At 49.6% G+C, this 20,842-nt stretch overlaps 1 protein-coding gene across 4 annotated transcripts in view; it reads right to left on the minus strand.

Annotated features, from left to right (window-relative positions):
- Positions 1-20,842, minus strand: part of DNMT3A (DNA methyltransferase 3 alpha) — a 2,439,715-nt gene that overhangs the window by 1,185,517 nt on the left and 1,233,356 nt on the right. For all 4 annotated transcript variants that reach the window (XM_069605556.1, XM_069605557.1, XM_069605559.1 and 1 more), the window contains one exon: positions 8,153-8,260. In XM_069605556.1, coding sequence (XP_069461657.1) covers positions 8,153-8,260 — 108 coding nt within the window. The remainder of the gene's footprint in view (positions 1-8,152; positions 8,261-20,842) is intronic.

Here is a 20,842-nt window from a genome sequence, read left to right on the forward strand (position 1 = left end):
AATCTGGATTGTCTGGCTCGCAGGAATATCTTTCTGTATGTGAAAAGGGAGTATTAACAATCTGCGGGAGAAAGTATAAGCCTCCCGCTCCCTTCTCACCCCTCTACGAAACCCTCCTGTGACCCCCCCACGTGAAGTCTCACCTTAGGGTTTGAAAGATTGAGCTCTCCATCCTGCTTCTCATGCAGGGGCGCGTTGTATCCAGTTACTTCACTGGGATTTTGATTGTAGAGGGTTCAAGTTTTGTTTTCCCGGTATAGTACCGTAAAGATTCTGTTAATGAGTATGATTCCTCAATAATAATTGTTTGTTGTCTCTTTTTCAGGTGCGGAGACTATTCCGGGAAGAGTTGAGGAACCGAAGAATGAGACTCTGGTGAGCTGGATGAGAGTTCTCTCAGTGTCCTTGTATCAATGCGCTCACTAACGCTGATGTCTTTTTTCCCCATAGGGGACGGGGTCCGAAAATGCCGGGATGCAGCACCGACCCGAAACAAAGATCAATCCAGAAGAAATCAGGTAAGTCTTTAATGGGCGTTGGGTAACGTCTTTTCATGTGCCCACTAACGCTGATGTCTCTTTTTCCCCTTAGGGGCCGGGGTCCGGAAATGCCAGGATGCGGCACCGACCCGAAATGAAGTTGGCATAACCCAACAGGTAAGCTTTGTAATGGAAATTAAGGTTTCCTTGTTTTCTTTCACCTCTCACCTTTATTCTTGTCTTTTTCTCCCTAGGCGCGGTGATGTGGCTGCGAGTCCAGATGTCGCCGTAGAACGTGGTGGTACCTTGTACAGGTGAATGAGATGCGGCGCTGCAGCGATCGATGCAATGTGCTTTTAAATGGATGTATTCCTTTTCAGGACCGTCGGCGAGTTGTCTCCGGAATGCGGATTTAGCAGGTAAGGACTCTTCTTTACCCTTTTCTCTTCTCTCTTTGCAGGTGTTCCAGGATGCTGGCAGGAGTGGCAGAAGTGGCAGAAGACAGAATGCAGGAGCAAACACGGTGAGCGTCCAGCTGCTAGATGCAGAACACAAAGCGTGAGTTGCTGCTTAAATAGCCTTCAAAGTAGTTCCAGGTATGTATCCTTCCTCTCAGGTATGTATTCCTCCCCTGACCACACCTGTGTGGTTAAGTAGTTACAAAGATAAAGTAGTCCCATTCAGGCCTCAGAAGGCCTGGATGTTGCAGCATGGTCTGCATCAGGTAAGTTAACACTAAGCACCTTTAACACAAAGTCCCCTTTTATGAGCATGGCGCCTATGGCGCCAGGACTGTGGCCAGATATGAGCCTGGCGCCCAAGGCGCCAGGACTGAGTCCAAAGAGCCCCTACTTGAGGCTGTTGTGACTTCCCTTGAAGTCATGATGTCTGCCTCTGGGGTAGCTGGGTCTTGTCTGGCACCTTGGAGGTAGGCATCATGACACATACCCCTTTCGGGCAACTTTGACTCAGATACGGCCTTGGTAAACAAAATTTACCTCATCATTCAGGCATGGATGGCCACACACGGCTTCTTCCTGAATGACGAGAAAACCGAAATTCTGCTCCTTGGCTCCAACATCAATCTAAAAAAACTCAGCCCCAACTACCAGGCCTTCAACATCGATGGTAACACCATCACAGTTGCCAAAACAGTGAAAACCCTAGGCTTTCATCTAGACTCAGCCTTGTCACTAAAAAAACAAGTAAACTCACTACCATCCTCCACCGCCTACACATACAAATTAATCAGGGCAAGCAGCGCATTCCTCTCTCAAGCCAGCTGTATCATCATCGCCAATGCCCTAATACTATCCAGACTTGATTATTGTAACGCCATGTACCTAAGAGCCAACAAATATATAACCGACAAACTTCAAACACTGCAAAACAATGCACTCAGAACAGCCCTCAATTTACCTTCCAAGGAACACATCTCCAACAAAAGAAGAGAACACAAATGGCTCAAAATTTGTAACCGCATCTCTCTCAAAACAGCATGCCTAACCTACAAATGCCTAAATAATGCAGCCACCCCCCCAATCTCGCAGCCAGAATAAAAAAAAGAAAAACTCCATCCGCCCTACCAGAACGATTAACTCTTACTGCCTGCAGGTACCCAATTTCAGACAAAACAAAATGGGCAGCAGAAGCTTCCCAGTCATGGCAGCCCAACACTGGAACGCCCTCCCACTCAACATCAGAACAGACCAATCATACTACAGCTTCAGGCGAAACACTCACCTGGTTACACTCTATTGATCCCGATGACTAATCTGCGCCCTCTGACACCCACAAACTATAACCAACCTGAATGTATATATGCACATCCCCTAGCTGACCTACTAAAATGTAATTAACTGTATGTATATATGTAAATAAGTAATTTCACCAGAATATATGTAATGCAATGCTTTATACTCATATGTGCCTTATCACGTAACTAAGTTCTTATGTAACCTTACCCTCCTGATCTCTGTTGCGCCCTGTTACCCCTGGGTTTTGCACGTCATACTAAATAAACAAACAAATCTGACATAATTTTCCTAAAATCCAACCAGCTGAGAGCGAGGCGGAGACTATCACCGGTGTCCAATCCCATTGTTTACGGCGCGTTTAGTTAAGCCTGCCCCAATCATATACTTTGATGATGTCACTATGCATTATAAATAAGAGTCCCTGACAAGACTCTAGACAAACACTCTTCCTGACGTTCCTGCGCTGCGTTACTGTTCCATCCATCCAGATTCCAGATCCCCACTACAAGGCCAAAGTATTCCAGGGCCCACTGCAAAACCCACAGCAGTGGTGATCCTATTCCCAGCAAGGCATGAACTCTGAAATCCCACTAAAATTCCCAAATAACCAAAAGGGAAAGCTGTGGTATTCTTTTGGGAAGCATCCTGAGCCAGCCTGGCTTGCTGCCCATTAACCGCTGCCATCCTGCCATCCACTTGACCTTTAGTATCCAGTGACCAGAATTGCCATTCCAGTCCAGCGCCATCCGGTGAGCAGAACTGCCCAGCTGTTCGCCAGGCGTGCTGCCGTGTAGTGACCAGAACCCTTGACGGTCCAAAAATCTCAAACTAAAAGTGGACTGTGAGTATGATCGCCACCCCATAGAAACACATAGTATATCTTGTCTTTGTCCTTATCCCACTCTCTAAGTCATCCTATCCTTATCCTGATAACTTGCTGAAACTGTCACTCATTCTTGCAAGCCTCATTCCACTGTGCTGTGTATATGTTCCACTAGAAGGTTAAACCCAGTGCATTGCTCACATTCCCATAATTATCAACCCATTGGTGTTTGCTGCCCCATATTATAAAGTGAATGATTTCTTAGAATTTTTAAATAAATAAATATTGAATTTTACCAACCAGCCTGGTTCATGGTCCATTGTGACCCGGGGTATTTGAAAAGGGGGTGTGATAGGAGTGATGTACCATCTCAATATTGAATCAATATAAAAAGATAAGCATTTCAGTTGGAGGCACCCTGCTTGCCTCCGGCGCTCCGCAAGGGCGGCCGTCGTTGCTGGAGAACACCAAGAGCCCGGGCTGTCTCTGTGTCCGTCTTGATGGCTTGTAGGGAATCGTCCACTGTTTTCCCAAACAGGTTGCTCCCGTCGAATGGCATGTCCAAAACTCTGGTCTGCACGTCCTGCCGGAAGTCTAAGGCACACGCCGTTGCCCAACTGGCGAAAACCAGTGTCAGCGAAGTCCGTCGCTATCGTAATGGCGTCGTCCGACGCCACTTCTCCTTCCTGCAAGATCTCTAGGGCCTACGCCCTCTTGTCATCCGGTAGGAAGTCCAGCAGGGGGGCGATCTTGTACCACAACTCCCTGTCGTAGCGGGCTACGATGGCTAAGGCGTTGGCAGCCTTAATCGTTGTCGCTGCCGATGAGATGACGCTGCGTCCCATCGTGTCCAATTTCTTTCCCTCGCCGTCCGGTGGGGAGGTTGACGTAGAGGCCAAAGCTCCCCCCCCCCGCGCTTTCTTCCTGGCCGCCGCGGAGACGACCGAGTCCGGGGTCGGCTGTGCCCGAAGGCACAAGGGGGCCGCGTCCGGGACCCGGTACTTCTTCTCGTACCGATCCCTTCTCGCAGGCGTTGTGGATGAATTCTTGAGGAGGGCGAGACCCTCATCCCAGATATCGTCCAGTAGAGGTACAGCGAGGAACGTCTTCCTCTTGGGTCTCGCGCCGTTGATAAAGGAAACCTTCCTTTTTCTTCTCTTCCGGGCAGAGCTGGAAAAGCTCAGATGCCCTGGCGATCATGGCATGAAACGATCCAATCTCGTCAGGCGGGGATGCCCGGGGAGGAGGTGACGACGGAAGATCCTCGTCGTCTGTACCCGTCGCGGCCGTGTCCGTCCCCGTATCATCCCCACGGGTCGTGGACGGGGAGGAGGGCTGAGCAGGGCGCGATGGTTGAAAAGTAGGTGGAGGATGAATCCTTCTTCTCCTAGGAGGAGGGCTCCCAGAAGAGCCTGGCTCCGGGTCCCCCGTCGGGAGCGGTTCCTCCGTTGGTGGTAGCGGCAATCTCGTCCTTATCTCCGAGCATAAGGACTGTATAGCCAACAAAATGGCCGCCGAGTTGTCTTGCGGCACTGGTTGAGGGGATTCCGACGGGCGGTCAGGAGCCTCGTCGGCACCCTCGACGTTCTCGTCGTCTCCTACGTCGGGATCCCTCCCGACGGGCTGGTCTTCTTCCACGCCAATGCCGTGGCTTAAGACTTCGATCAGCTCCTCTTCAGAGGTTGAGGCCGAATCCACGACAACCTCCTGCCCCCCCTTTTTCTTCTCCGTCTGAGGTTTCACGGGGGTCCTGTCGATGGGCTTGAAAGAGGACTCCCTCCGCGGTGGCAGGGAGACACTGAGCCCCGAAGTCGCCTCCACTGGTGTAGCCTCCACAGGCTGAGCCAGGGCCGCCGCGACTGTCTCGATAGAGGCCTTGGCAGGGTGGATCAAGGCTTTCACCACCTTAGGTGTGCTCACCGCCTTCTCCTTGGGGGGAGGGTCACCGCCTCGCTCCCCTGGGCCTTCGAGCTCGACCGGGGTCTCTCCAGGAGCTTCGCCGGGTGCTCGGCCTTCCTCTTACCCGAGCCAGAGCGTTGGCTCGTGGTTGATGGCGCCGGGGAGGATGCGCCCTGCCTGGCAACCGTAGAGCCTGACCGTTCGGCGCTCCCGGTGCCAGCAGACTCGCGGTGCTTGGCCTTCTGTTGGGCCCCCGTCGCCGGGGCGCCCTCAAATGTCTTAGAAGACCGCTCGGACTTCTTCTTCTTCTTCTCCTTCTCGCCTGACGGGCTCTTCCCTTCCAGCCAGTTGGCGAGACGCAGATGGCGGTCCTTCATGGTCCGCTCCGACATATTGCCGCAAAACACACAGTCCTTCTCCAGGTGCGTCTTGTCCTCATGTAGGCAGTAGAGGCAAAGGGAGTGTTCGTCCTCCTTAAAGAAACTTCTGGAGTCCTCCAAAAGCGTGGCTCGATGAAATCTTCACCCTTGAGGGGCATAGAGGAATCCGACACGGGTCCCCGTTGACCGGATAAAGAAACGGTGGAGCTTGAGGCTCTTTTGACCGAAAAAAGAGAGAATTTTCCTATGAAAAAGCGTGAAAACGCACTACAGCTCGAGAGCAATAGCACGAGGATCCCAACACATGAACTTGCGGTAAAAATCTGAAGATGGCTGCCAGAGGCGGGGCTTAGGGAGATGGCAGTCATTGGCTGTGGTCAGTATGACGCAGAGATCAGTGATTGGTTACTACTACGAAAGACAGATCAGAAACAAAACTGATACTGATTTTTCTTTACCGAGGATTCCCAGCCTGACGACGGGGAATATTCATGAGCATGTGAATCCATGCCAGACCCCATGCTGGAGAATTATCGGTTACTGTGATGTTGGACGCCGCAGCCAAAATATTTGCTGGGGTGCTTCTTGGGTAGTTCAGAGTCTGGACAGAGGCTAAGAACATCATTCCGTTTAATCAAACAGGGTTTGGAAAAGGCTACAACACCACCATCAACAGCCTAGCTATAGTTACCACTGTGCAGCAGGCCTGGCTGATTTGCAAAACACCACTGTACATGGCCTTTGTAGACTTTAGCACAACTGTCGATAAGAAAAGGCTGTGGATGAAGTTGCGGAGCTGGAATCTTTGGTTAGGCTTGTTAAAAATCATTATCCACTGTAAGGAAGGCATGGCATCAAGAATAGACAGACACGTGATCATAGTTCGAGGGTGTTTATTAAACAGAGTTTGCAGGTTGGAAAAACACCTAATCTAAAGCTAAAATGGGAGCAAGCTACGACCATCAAATGAAAAATAAGGCAGTCCTAGTGGCTCTGTGTCAAAATAAAAGGGCCTATACTAAGAAAAACCTATTGCCAATCCTTACACTAATACAAAATGGTGTGGGATAAGATTTACAAGAAAGAATGAAGTGTTCACAAATGATAAGTCAGGATGCGATAGCCGGGGGTCTCCCTTCCCCATGTTTTTTAACACGGGACAAGATGGGACACCTGAGAACAGCACACGCTCGAGCGTTCCCAGCCCGAGACAGTTCCGATTCAGGCATCAGGGTGACTGGGGGTTAAGTCTCTTGCCCCTGATGACCTGATAGGCTCCAAAATAATAAACCTATAGTTCCTTTCAAATGTACACTGGGTAATGTCTTCACCCCTGGATCCCCCTCTTCCAGGCGCAGACTGTTTTTTTCCCTCCGTCGGGTTCACTCTGGCTTTTGTAAAGATATTTTCTCCTTGGCATTCACAAATCTTTATGTCTTTTTAAACAGTTCCCAGTGGACATGCCTCTGCCGGGTTCACTCTTGCCAACACACTGTTTCTTGTCACTTTAGACTTCGCCCCTCTTTATCTCGGCATCCCTTCATCAGGTACACTCTCTTCCCACCTTGCAATTCATTTTTACTTTCTCTTAATGCAGGATTCACTACCCTTGCGTTTTCAATGGTTTGTCTGTCAAAGACTTAACTGTACAGGGATTTTTCTCAACCCGTATATGACCACTTTGATCTGTCTTGGCGGCTCTCCTACGGCCTTCTGGTATAGTAGTTTCAATCAACATGGGATTAACCAGAGTCTCCCGAGTTAACACCCACGTGGTGCTGGACCTTCAGCAGCTGGTCTTTCCTCAATGTGCCACTTTGAGACTTTCATTCAACACAGTTCGGTTTCTTTATTGGTTCTCCCCTCGACTCACTGGCTGTGATGAACTGCTTGCCTTTCTTCGTATCTGGAGTTAAGGCCGGTACCACAGTAACCGGAGACTCCCTTGGTCCTGCTTATCAGCATAGGCACGCTCGTGGTACCATTGACATCTGCTGCAACACACCCTGGCTATCCAAACATTTAGCTTTTTCGCAGCTACTCTACTACTCCTTCAAACTCAACATCTTGTGTGGTATGCTGCTTCTCTGTCTGTATTTGCCTCTCCTTGTTCTTCTCCTTTATGGTTGATTGATTGAGATAACAGTTCTTTGAATAAAGAACAAGAGAAACCACACATGCAAAGAAATCCTATTTCCAGGTGATTTACAGTAGTGTAGTGAAATCCGGATATAACAAAGAAATTGGCCTAGATGGAAGTGGGAGCATGGAAATGGGTTTGTATATACTAACAGTCCAATGATTTACGATATTTACACTGGTGCATAAGAAGGGGCCCATATGAATCCTTTGACACCAATACCTTCACATGAAACTAAAACTTCAATTTTATACAATAAGTACTACAATTACCTTAAAATGCAAACTAATAATCACTGAAAATGGTACAATATAAACGTTTTTCACTTGTATCCTTCCTTCTTCCCTTTTGTTCTGTACATGCCCTGAAGTGCATTGGCTACTTGCATAAATCACATCAAACAAATAAACAGTTGGGTTATAGAACACTACTCTTCCAGGTGGTGATCCATCATTTTCAAATTTAATTCTGGTTCTAGTCAGTGTCTTAATCTTCAGGTTTCATCAAATTTTGCAGTTTCATTCCCTAGGCTCTAAAATATTGCATTTTATATTTAGACTCGTGCCTCAAACTATTTCTATATTGAAGCCTGATACATAGTGTCACTTCACGTGTAGGGCACTTGATGAAAGTGATTATTAAAATAAGTATTATTATGCAGATGTTGTGCTTACCTGTAGGACTTCATAAATTGCTTTCCTGTACATGGGTTGCTTGCTGTACGTGGCCTGATGAAATGCATTGGCAAACGAGCTGAGAGGCAACAGTTTTTCTACGCAAACCTATAGTAAAAACAAGTTAGGAAAAAAAACACATAAGTTAAGTTTCTTTTGGCACTGTAATCGTGGGCGGGACATAAGACTGAGCAAACAGTTCCTCCACGGAATGTCAATGTTGAGAAAGGACACACTTGTGAAACATTACTACCATTGGCATGTTTGTATTAATACGAGCAGCTTGTGGTGAGCATCAGTTACTATGAGTCCCAGAAAACTACACCAGCCGAACTACCACTGTTGGTATTAGTGATGAAAACCAGACAAATAAGCTTGGTGGAAATTACGGCGGTGGAATTAAAAGCCAGCATCCAAAAAAAGGTAATTTATGCCAGGTCATAAGTGGAAATATCAGAGCAATACTGTTCTGTAGGAGTTAGTTCTGAGAATTTTATCTGAAAGATAGGTGGGGCTGTGAGGTATTTGTGCGTAATGGCTAGGGTCTTCAATATGATATACTCTTTGACGGGGAGCCAATGGGCATCACGTCTGGCCTGTGAGATGTGTTTCTCTTTTGGGGATATTTAGAGCAGCCCTAAATGCATTATTCTGAATAACTTGGAGTCTATGCAGGAAGATGTTCCTGCAAACAGAATGTTACAGTCATCGAGCTCCGGCCCTCCCTCCAAGGCCCACTCCTAAGGCCCTGTCTACCACTGTCCACCACGGTACGCCGCGCCGTCGCCCCCCCCCTTGGTCGCCTGTGTAGCGTGCGTCGCCCCCTGCCCCCTCCCTGGTCGCCTGTATAGCGTGTGTCTCCCCCTATGCCCCCTTGGTCGCCTGTGTAGCGTATGTCTCCCCCTGCCCCCTCCCTGGTCGCCTGTATAGCGTGTGTCTCCCCCTATGCCCCCTTGGTCGCCTGTGTAGCGTTTGCCTCCAGCATTACCAGCATACATAATTAGTCACCTGCATTACCTGTTGCTGCCACCCCTCAAGACTGGGTTCGCTCTCATGTCTTATGCCACCTAATTAGTCACCTGCATTACCTGCTGCTGCCACCCTTCAAGACTGGGCTGGCCCTCATGTCTTATTTCACCGATTTTGTCACCCGCATTACCTGTTGTTGCCACCCATTCAAGGTGGGGCTGGATCTCATGTTTTATGCTACCATTTTCTGACCTCTTGCACTTATATAACTAAGTAAGTATTCCTAACAGTGCCACGATGCCCGAGGGCAGCTTGCGCGCTTTATAAATGCAAATAAATAAATACATAAATAAATCTTTTAAATATTGAGAGGCAATTTTGTTTGGACAGTAATGGCTTGACTGAATTGATCAGTTTAGGTGTGAAGGCTGCAGAGGACCTGGCGTGTCATGGAAAGTGTAGAGTCGAGTCCTGCCCATGATCCTACAACGGCCGATATAACGGCGTCTGAACGGAGAGAGCTGGGTTATAAATCAACGTGATCGCAGAAGAACCCTTTTGCCGTACTCGACCGTGTTGCTGGAAGAAATCGGCACCAGCAACGTAGTGAACGGAGCATCAGAAAAGGCACCCCGGTGGCACCCAAGATGGCGGTTTCCAGTGCGGAGGCTGACGGAGTGCTGCGACAGTGAGATGGACTGGATGAGACTGCTGTCTCGGGCCCCTCTGCGAGCAGCCGAAGCGAAGCACGACTAACACCGGCACGAGCGTTGTGGCCTCGGTGCATACACAGCGAACTGAGCGCGAGGGGAGACCCCAGTTAGCGGACGAGCACAGGAGGAAGCGGGGAATCCCAGCGGTGCACTGAAGCAGGGACGGAGCGGACCGCTCGGTGCCCGCTCCTGCTGCGCTGCAGGCAGGAGCGCCGGCACCTGTTAAGAGGATTGCCGTGTCGTCTGGTCGGGAGACCGCAAGTGCTGACAACGGATAACTCCTCGCAGCACGATCCCATCGGGTGGAGGCGGGAGGTGAACCCGATTGTAGGAAACAACTAAGGCACATTGGGAATAGTCCCATATACAAAGCATCTGGTTGTCTTAACCGGAAGAAGGGACCTTTACACCACAAAGCACCCACAATACGGAGGATTCACAGAACATAATTCTATGCCTGAGACTTGGCGGGTTAAGTGATATGCCATGCGAACCTCTGAACTAGGCGGCTGGGGCCAGACGCACACCACCATCCAGAAACCAGCTACAGTCTGTTACATGGTGAGTGACTGCTCCTTATTAACCCGAACACCGCCCCCCAGTGCCGACCACCACAGATCTTACCAGGGCAAGAAACACCACTAGCCAGACGGACCGCCAGAGGCATCTAATGGTTGGGGAGAACGAAATAATCACATGTATGCCCAAAGGTAGAGCTCCCACCCCGCCTGCCGGAATCATAGTGTGGCACACAGGTACATACGCCCGAAGACTGGAGGCCAAAGACTGATCATAAAGCCCGGGGGGGGGAGATACTGGATCCGCACTAGACCCTAACCTGTAACCATATACCACCCTAACAAGGGCCATCCGCAGCAGACCTCCAGAACTCTGGTTACAAAGCTAAAGTTTATAGCGCAGAGTATAAGTCTGGATCCCCCAAAGCTGGCCATGTCGCCTCCAAAGAACAGATCAAAAACTGCGACGATGGACGCCTTCATGACGACCTTGCCAAGGCAGCAACCAATGCAGGAAGTCACTCCCCCGACTGAGACACCAACCCTGGTGGTGGACCCCCGAGACACTCAAATCCTGCAGGCTATTGCGGCCCTACGAACTTCTATGGAAGATAAGATAGGAGAAATTAGGTCAGACATACAGCTAATGAGGCAAGGCGCCTGCAACCTGACGGAAAGGGTGACCAAAACTGAAGCCTTCCTGCAAGAAACCGGTGAGGACACACGTGAACTGAAGGCAAAAGTCCAAGAACTGGAATCAACAGTGGCTAGGCTGGAATCTCGCTCCGAGGACGCGGAAGGACATGCCCGCCGCAATAATGTTCGAATTCTTGGGATTCCGGAGGACATGGAGGGCCTGAACCCCACTTAGTTCACTGAAATGCTGCTACTTCAGGAAATTGGAGCAGGCAAACTCACCCAAGGGTTCTCTGTGGAACGTGCCCACAGGTCTCTCCAGAAAAGGCCGCCACCTGGTTCATACCCACGCCCAATAATAGCTAAAATTTTAAACTTCCGAGATAGAGAGGTAATATTGCGGTTCTCAAGAGAAGGCGGAGAGATCAAAAGGAACAATTCTCTAATAGTCATATACCTAGATTACACCCCCGCGGTGCAACGAGCGCGGAACTCCTTCAAACCAATAAAAGCTAAACTACGGAAACTCAATCTGAAGTATATGTTGCTATACCCAGCCAGACTTAAAATACTGTACAAAGGGAAGGCAATCTTCCTTGAAACTCCAGTGGCTGCAAATATGTGGCTTGAGCACAACAACCTTGCCGATGACACGGAAGAATTTGAGAAAGGAAACAAGCGATAAAGGATCGACTGAAACTGCTCGAGAAAAAGATCACGATACTATGCAATCACGACATTGTCTGCGCAGCCCGAATCAACGCTGTAAAGAACAGAAGTCTTAATTGGGCAGGAGCACGAGGGCCCAAGTGCAGGAACGCCAGCGACCCGCCCCACCCAATACAGTGTTGGCCGAATGCCTACACACCACCCGTACCGAAAGGCCTGGAGAGGCACCGGAGGCTCGGGAGCCCCCGAGCGTTGTGAGTTTGAAACAACTGCTGGGGGCAGTTACTTGTTGTTCCCTTTGGTTAATACATCCTTCGAGATGAAAGTTGAGAAAGTTGGTAAGTCTCAGAACGTTAATATGAGGATAGGGGATGGGAGGGCTGAAATAGCGGACTTGATGGGTTTGAACCTACAGCTAAGGGGACTTTGTGAGGACTCAGCCAAGTTAACAGATGGACCTTATGAGAGGTGGCTTGACCTCAGACCCCCTGTGAAACCACCATGGCTGGTCAATTCAGGATAATGACATGGAATGTGCGGGCCTGGGCACTTATCTCAGCAGAAATAGAATTATATCCTACCTGCATAGAAAAAAAGTGGATATAGCTCTGCTACACGAGACGCACTGCACTGCCGAATCAGAGGCGAAGCTTAGGGAACACTGGGTGGGACAGGGCTTTGGGGCCTCCTACTCCAGATTTGCAAGAGGGGTTTACACCTGGATCAACCCCCACGTACCGTTCCGACTCACCAAGATGGAAAAAGACCCAGAAGGCAGATATGTGGTAATATGGGGGACCTTTGAGCAGATGGAAATATGTATTGCGAACTCGTACTTCCCCAATCACAATATCCCAACGCACTTGAGAGTGCCGAGTACCAAAATGCCACAATATAGGAATAGCTTCTTTATATGGGGGGGGGGGTGATTTCAATTGTGTCCACAACCCAACACTGGATAGGTCCTGGCCTCCAACAAAGGGGCCCTCCAATGCCACCACGTCCCTAAAAGCTATGACTGATGGACTAGATCTGGCGGATGTCTGGCGGGAACTACACCCAGCGGAAAGAGGTTATTCGTACTTCTCGTCTCCACATGCCCTTCATACTAGATTAGATTATTTCTTTGTGAGTAGAGAGCACTTACCTCAGATAGGGGATGCGCAATATCTGGGAAGAACCATTTCAGACCATTCTCCACTCTTAATAGAAGGGAATCATATATGGCCGGTTATTAGCTTGGCTCTGTAAGAAAGAACACCCCAGATACATAACCACCACATTGCGGGATGAATTTGACGAAACTCATAACACTCAACAGGGTGTTAATGATACTTTTACGAGTTTCTACATGCAATTATACTCTCACACAGACCGAGTCCCCCAAGACCAAATACTAGATACTCTCGATGAGATTGGCCTGTCCAAACTAACTCCCACACAATCTGAAACCGACATCACACCCGAGGACATAACTGAGGCAATTAGATCCCTGGCGACATGTAAAGGCCCGGCAGCGATGGGCTGCCTCCGGAATTTTACAAGGCATATGAATCCTCCTTAACACCGCTATTACACGAAGTCTTCTTGGAATCTTATGAAAGGGGGACCCTACCTGATAGCATGAGGGAAACTCTGGTTGTCCCAATGCTCAAGCCTAATAAACCCACAGATAGGTGCGACTCTTACCGCCCCCTTGCTATGCTTAATTACAACGTTAAAATACTCACAACAATCCTAGCTAAGAGGCTATCCAGAGTAATTGGAGACATAATACATACGTACCAGAACGGCTTTGTGCCTGGTCGTAACACGACCATGAATCTGCGCAGGCTCCAGCACATAATAGCTCAAACCGACACAAGCAAGGAATGTTATGCACTACTGTCCTTAGACGCCATTAAGGCATTCGATTCTATATATTGGGAGTGGCTGGTGGCAGTTTTGGAGGGATTCGGCTTTGGCCAGGGGTTCATTAGGTGGATTAAAATCCTTTATAATAAACCGAAAGCACGGCTAAAATCTGGGAGATATGTGTCGGAGGCCTGGGATATTTGTAGGGGAACTAGGCAAGGCTGCCCTCTCTCACCCATGCTTTATATCTTAGGTCTGGAGCCCATAGCTATTTACTTTAGAAAGCAGTTTTTTAACGCAGGCATAAGGATAGGCGGGGTGGATCACATTATTTCTTTATATGCCGATGATGTGCTTATATATGTCAACAACCCTCTTCTTAATGTGCCAACAATGCTGGAAGTCCTTGACAATTATGCGAAGGTCTTGGGCATACAATTCAGCAAAACCGAGTCCTGCTTGTTTCCGCTAGCGGGACTAAAAGGTAGGTCTGCTGAAGAACTCCCTTCGGTGGGCGTAAATTGGCAAACTACTTCATTCCGTTACCTCGGGATCCAGATAATGCACACCCCAGAGCTAATGCAGGAACGTAACACGAGGGCGGCACTTCCGGCACTGTGTAAATCCATGGGATTCTGGGCTAAGCTACCTCTATCTATGACGGGCAGGGCCTCTATAGTTAAAATGATTGTTCTTCCTAGATTCTTATATGGGTTCCAAAATGTGCACTTCTACATCACTAAACCCTTCTTTCTATTACTCGATACAATAATCCGGGACTTTTTATGGGGAAGTGGTAGACACCGGGTTGCCCTATCCACATTGGTTCTACCATACAAACAAGGTGGAATTCAACTACCGAATTTAGAGAAATATTACCAAATGGTTAGCAGATGAGACCACGACTGAAACTTCCCTGCTACAGGCCATGATCTCTCCGGTAAGACTGAAAGAACTGATTTGGGCCCCCCAAAGCCTGCTGCGCAATGCACCCTTTCTGGTGACCCTGGGTAGGAAAATATGGCATAGAACCAACTCGGGTATGCAACTAAAGCAGCCATACTCCCCGGAAATGCCATTAATCTCGGGGCAGGATAAGGCCGATACCGATCTGCATAATGTCAGACTCTGGGAAAGGAAAGGGGTATACACTTGGGGTGATCTATATGCTGAGGGAAGCTTCTGGGAATTCCCCATGTTACAAGCTGAAGATGGTATTCCCTCAGGCCAATACCTTTGGTACCAGAAGATTCGAAAAATAGCACGAACAAAATGGGTAACCTGGCCAGAGGAACCGGACATGGAGCCCTTCATAACAATGCTTTTTAATCTCGGAGAAGGCATGAGGGCAGTGTTTCAAATATACAGTCACCTAATCGACACTCCTAACCCCCGAAGTGCAGTACTTAGGTCTAAATGGTAAATGGACATGGGACGGGAGGTGTCAGATAAAGAATGGGATAGAGCACTGATGTTCCCTAGGGAGGTCTCTAGAAACCACAGATTTCGACTGATCCAGATAAATATATTATACCGCACCTACCTAACCCCAAGCAAATTGGCTATATTCAACAATTCTACGCAACCGAACTGCACCTGGTGCGGGACTGATAATGCAGACCTGATCCACATGCTATGGAACTGCACCAAGACTCAGACCCTCTGGTCAAAAATAAAGCAAATATGCAAAGAGGCGGGTTTGACCAGGTATGAATGGACTCCGCATGAATGCCTTTTGGGTACCTACCCCAGACTAGCTAAATTCAAGCACTCAGTTAAACTGATGGACTTAGTGTGCATATTGGCAAAAAGAACTATGGCCATGTCATGGAAAAAGCCCACAGGTCCGATCTTCACGGTATGGCGTAAAGAACTTGAGAAATGGGCGAACGCCGAGATACGGGCCTGGGAGGATAGTGTAGCCAGATCTTCCGAAGACTCGAGTATGGCACTAGCTGCATGGAAAGACACCATGGCAAAACTGTTCCACTCTCCAGACGACAAACCCCCTTGAACAACTCGCTGGGACGAATCTCTGGTCCACGCAGCCAACTAAGTTACCTGGAACTAGACCATCACGGCCCAAGATGGCTCCTGAATTGGTTTTGCCCCCCCCCCCCCTCACCCCCCACAACCCAAACATCCACCCTGTCGGTGACTAGCAGAACACTGTTCAAGACGATTCAGGAGACAGTTAATGTTCATTGTTGTTTGTAGTTACTGTTTAATATGTTGCTGAAGAAAATGTGCTCATTTGATACTGACGGATGCACCCGCTGGTGGTGGTGTTTTTGTAACCGTAATAAATGCCAATAAACAAATTTCAAAATAAAAAAATGAGGATTTCTGTTTCATCGCCATTGAGGCATAGCCCGTTGGATGCCATCCAGGTTTGGATAGTGGAATACATTTGGTGCAGTGTCTTGGCATCTTGTTCACATGAGCGGGAGAGAGGGAGGAGGACCGGAGTGTCGTCAGCATAGTAAGTGTAGGCTATGCTGCGCGCATCAAGTTTGTCAAAAAGGGGTTTGGTGAAAATATTGTACAGGGTGGGCGATGTGCAAGAGCCTTGGGGGACGTCACAGTGGATGGTTGTGAATGCAGCACAGGCCTGGTCCGAGAAGACTTTCATGGCTCTCCCCTCAAGGAAGGAAGTGACCCAATTGGTGGCTTATGGGGTAAAGTGTGCTGACTTGGTGAGATGTCTGCAGAGGATCTTGTGATCCATAAGATCAAACGCTGCAGAGAGATCAAGTAGGAGGAGAAGAGCAGGTTTGCCTTCATCCATTATCTCAGCAAGTTGTTTTTTAGGTCAAATAAGGCAGATTCGGTTCCGTGACCCGGCGAAATCCCGATTGCCTCTTCCCTAGAATGCCATTGGATTCAAGGAAGTGCTGGATTTGGATATAAGCAGCTTTATCGAGGATTTTTAACAGAAATGGTACTGTGGTAATGGGACGGTAGTTGTTGGGGGAGCAGGGTGTAGTATTCAAAGTATTCATCCTTGTGGAAGTTCGCGGCTCCCCGCCTGCGCGTGTGAGAATGTTGAGGAGAGCGTGACGTGATTGAAATGGACGGTTGGATGGGATGTCGAGTGGAAGTAGATGGTCGCAGTGCGGGGCGCCGGCTGAATCTATTGAATGTAAATAAAGAAAAACACCTTTTACTTCGTGTTGAGCCTACTTCACAGGGGTCTAAGCTAGGCTTTTTTAAGATCAGCAAACCCAGGCTTCTTTAAGGCATGGTAGGACAATGCCTGAAAGAAAGGAAGCATTTATGAATGCTATGAGAAAGGGTGCAAGGGAGTCTGCACATTCTTTGATGACCAAATGTCCCCTTTACAGTTAGATGGTTTCAAGTGCTTTAACAGTGCTATTACTTCAGATTCAGAAACATCCCTGAAGGTGAATGGGTTTTTGTCCTGGTGTGGTGTGTTTTTTGTGGGAGAGATAGGGGGGTGGGGAGGATAGATTTGGCCAGAGCTTGATTGTGGGCTTTTCTGTCTGCAGGAGGTCGACTTAATTGAGCAAGGCTGACTGGATACTGGAGCACCAGGCTTCATTTTTAACAATGTCCTGAGCACTTGTGGCGGGGTTAGTTAGTTCTCTGAAGATGGTGAACATTTCTTTGGATTCGGATGTGGCTTTTGATATTCTGGTGTTATAAGAGTTTGCTTTGGCTGTGATAATGGCTTTTTTTATATTGATTAGATAATGTTTTAGATTCGTCCTTCAACAAATTGTATGGATGGTTTTGCCATTTGGTGAGTGCCTTGCGTTTGAGGGTGCATAATTCCTGGATTCGGGGTTGAACCAAGAGTTTGTATGCTTTAACATAGTCAGGGTAGTTCATGGAAATTCGCACAAAAGTGGCGCAGGCGGCTGGCGCACAGTGTTCCCGTGCGATAGACTGTGCCAGCCGCGTGCGATAAAATCCATTTCAGCGCACAGCGTATTCATGGATTTTATCCTCCAAAACCAGCCGTGGCGCAGCGACCCTGCAGCAGCGCCAGTTACGCCCCCAAGAACGCCCTCGCGCAAGGAAAAGGCATCAAAATCCCCAATCCAGCGCAAAGGTCTGCGACAACCCAAAACCAGTTTACCGGACTGCCAAACAACAAACGTTAAGCGGGGAACGTGTATTACGGGTTTTACGGTAACTTCCACACGCAAAAGGGCCCGTGTGAGCCGGTACGTGTATAACTGGGGTTCGTGTGAAGTTCCACACGCGATTGGGCTGGGTACGTGTATTTCAGGGGTGCGCAGGAAGTTTTACACGCAATCGGGACTGGGGGAGTGGTGTACGTGTATTTCGGGGGTGCGCAGGAAGTTCTACACGCGATTGGGCTGGGTACGTGTATTTCAGGGGTGTGCGGGAAGTTTTACACGCGAACGGGCCTGGGGGAGCGGTGTACGTGTATTCCAGGGGTGCGCAGGAAGTTCTACACGCGATTGGCCTGGGTACGTGTATTTCAGGGGTGCGCGGGAAGTTCTACACGCGATTGGCTTGGGTACGTGTATTTCAGGGGTGCGCGGGAAGTTTCACACGCGATTTCAGCAGGGTACGTGTATTACTGGGGTGCGCGGGAAGTTTCACACGCGATTTCAGCAGGGTACATGTATTTCGGGGGTGCCGGGGAGTCCTACACGTAATTTGGCAGTGGGGGTCCTCACAGGTGTTCCCTGTACACCCTCCACGGCCCCTGCAGGCAGCCCACACCACAGGGGACTACCCTGCATCCCTGGTCATGTCCCGCAGGCAGCCCACCCAACATGGGCATGCCCCCCAGCAAAGGCACATGTCTCCTTGCAGTACTGATCACCAACTCATGTCCCCTTGCACCCCCACCCCCCCAGCATTGCGGGGGACCTGCCAGCAGGCCCCCACTCATGTCCCACTCATGTCCCCCTGCACCCCCACCCCCCAGCATTGCGGGGTACCTGCCAGCAGGCCCCAACTCATGTCCCCCTGCACCCCCACCCCCCCAGCATTGCGGGGCACCTGTCAGCAGGCCCTGACACATGTCCCCCAGCCAACACGTCATCACAATCTAGATCCCCGGCCCTTATGGGCAGCCTCCACATGCCAAACACCCACCCAAGTATTGCATCCATCCACTTAGAAATGCCAATTACATGATACAACCCCAATGGCAAGTTTGTAAATGAACACATGTCCCTCACATACACACAATGGCTGTAAGTGAATGTCAAAACCCATATCATGATATGCATGAAACCAATGAGATGATACTACACATTGAAGTTTGATGAAAAAAATGTATTAAAAGCAACATAAATGGAATAAAAAATAAACAAACGACAATGGGAATTAAAAACCAAAAGCAGCATGTCCGTAAAATAATGAAAAACCAAAAATCATAATCCAAAGGAAAGGTGTCCAAAGTCACAGTTCAAAAAAGTAAATCCAAGGGAAAAACAAAACAGAAAACCATTGCTCCATGGGTAAATCCCAAAAAAAAATACTAAAATCCAACAGTCAACTACATACAGATAAACAATCCAGGGTCCATGATCCCAACTGAAGAAATGAAATCTATCTAAAAATACTACCTAATAAAAAAACTATATACAAAAATGTGGTCCATTGTCCAAAAGGTCCAAAATAAATGAAAAAGCAAAGGAAACCTAACACTAACTACATAACTATTTACAAGGGCAGCGGGCTAGTCCGACGGCTCACTGGTTGTTGTCATGGGCCAGGGCATCATCGAACTCCTGTTCAATAGCTTGGAGGCAGACATGTTCCCTAGCCCCGAGGTCTCGCAGGGATAATGCAGTGTCCAGCTCCAACTCCCTGCGAATACCCTCGAGGCACTCAGCCCGCCTCAGCGCCCTCCGTATGGAGTTCTCCGCCCTGACCACTGTGAGCCGTTCCTCCTCTGCCGCTCTGCACCTATCTGCTGGCCCAACCGCTCCCACACGGAAGACACTCCCATTCCAGGGTTCTCCTGCCCTCCGGCCGATGCCTGCCCCCCTGATGTTGATGGCCCCGAGCCATGATGCCTCCCACGTCGAGCCTGCCGCTGCCTCCGACGCAACTGCCTATGCCAGCACGACGGCATCCAGGCTGATGAAATCCACCGACGCCGTCGTGCACGTGCCCTGCCCGATGATGCCGTCACATACTCCATCTGCTGGGGTCCAGTTGCTGGTGTGTCCACCCCTGCTGGACCTCCGACTCCCGACTGTGGCAGGGATGGGATCCCCACCGAGTTGGCTGCGTTGGTCGGGGCAGGTCCACAGGGGGCCCTGGTGGCATCTGGGCCGGAAGACGGCATGGAGAACGATTGGCGCAGCCTCCACAGAGGAGGAGAGGGTCGCCAGATTGCCCGACACATGTACGAAACCCCCGACCACGGCCGCTCCCAACTGGGCCACGTTGGCACGGTGCTCTTCGTGATGACGTGCGTGCTCCACCCGGGAAGCGCGCACCTCATCACGAATGACACCCGTGCGCAACGCGACACCAATCAGGACCTTCTCCATACGGCCAGGGGTCCCCTCGTCCGCAGGTGGAGGGGAGTCAGATGACATGGACATCCCCCCTACCTGCGGACGGGCCTGGGATGGGGCATCCCTGCTGGTGCATGGTGGTGCAGTCACAGTTTCAGGGACAGTGACACCTCCACGGCGACCTGTGCTGCCTCCTGCCCCTGGACTACACCCCTTGCACCAGCAGGGATGCCCCCACCAGGCCCCATGTGCGGCTCAGTAGCGGCCTCCTCCTCTGTGGAAACCATCAACCTGGATGTCTCCACCCCGTCTTCCGCTCTTGCAAGCACCTGTGGGGGCTCACCCACCCCTTCCGCTGCAGCCATGGGGGCATCCCCGCTGCTTTGCTCCACAGCGCCGTCTCCGCCCTCTTCTTCACTTTGCGCTGTGTAGAGGGAGACATAGAACACAAGCATCAGGGTACTGTACAATGGTCCCCTAGACAGGAAGCAATAGCAGATGAGTGGCACTGTCAAAGATCATTCCCATCATGTCCCTCCACAACACATGGGTCCGTGCAGGCAAAACACATGCAGTAACAGGCATGGTGCATGCTATGGACATTAGCAAACATGTCCAAGGGACTCTTGAAACATACAATGTTGTTTTTGAACTCGCATGCACACACTTCACCGTACTTTCATCCATCTGGACTCGTACACCCCAGACACAGTGGATGCAAGGATAACTAGGCTGCATCAGTGATTCTGAACATGGTCACAGACATGTGTCATGCATCCATGGCATTCACGAGTCACAGACACGCAGGTCAGACACACAGACATGGACACCATACATGTACATGGCATCAGCACC

This window comes from Ambystoma mexicanum, chromosome 4p, assembly GCF_040938575.1.
Source record: "Ambystoma mexicanum isolate Mex_15411 chromosome 4p, UKY_AmexF1_1, whole genome shotgun sequence".
Classification (NCBI taxonomy): domain Eukaryota; kingdom Metazoa; phylum Chordata; class Amphibia; order Caudata; family Ambystomatidae; genus Ambystoma; species Ambystoma mexicanum.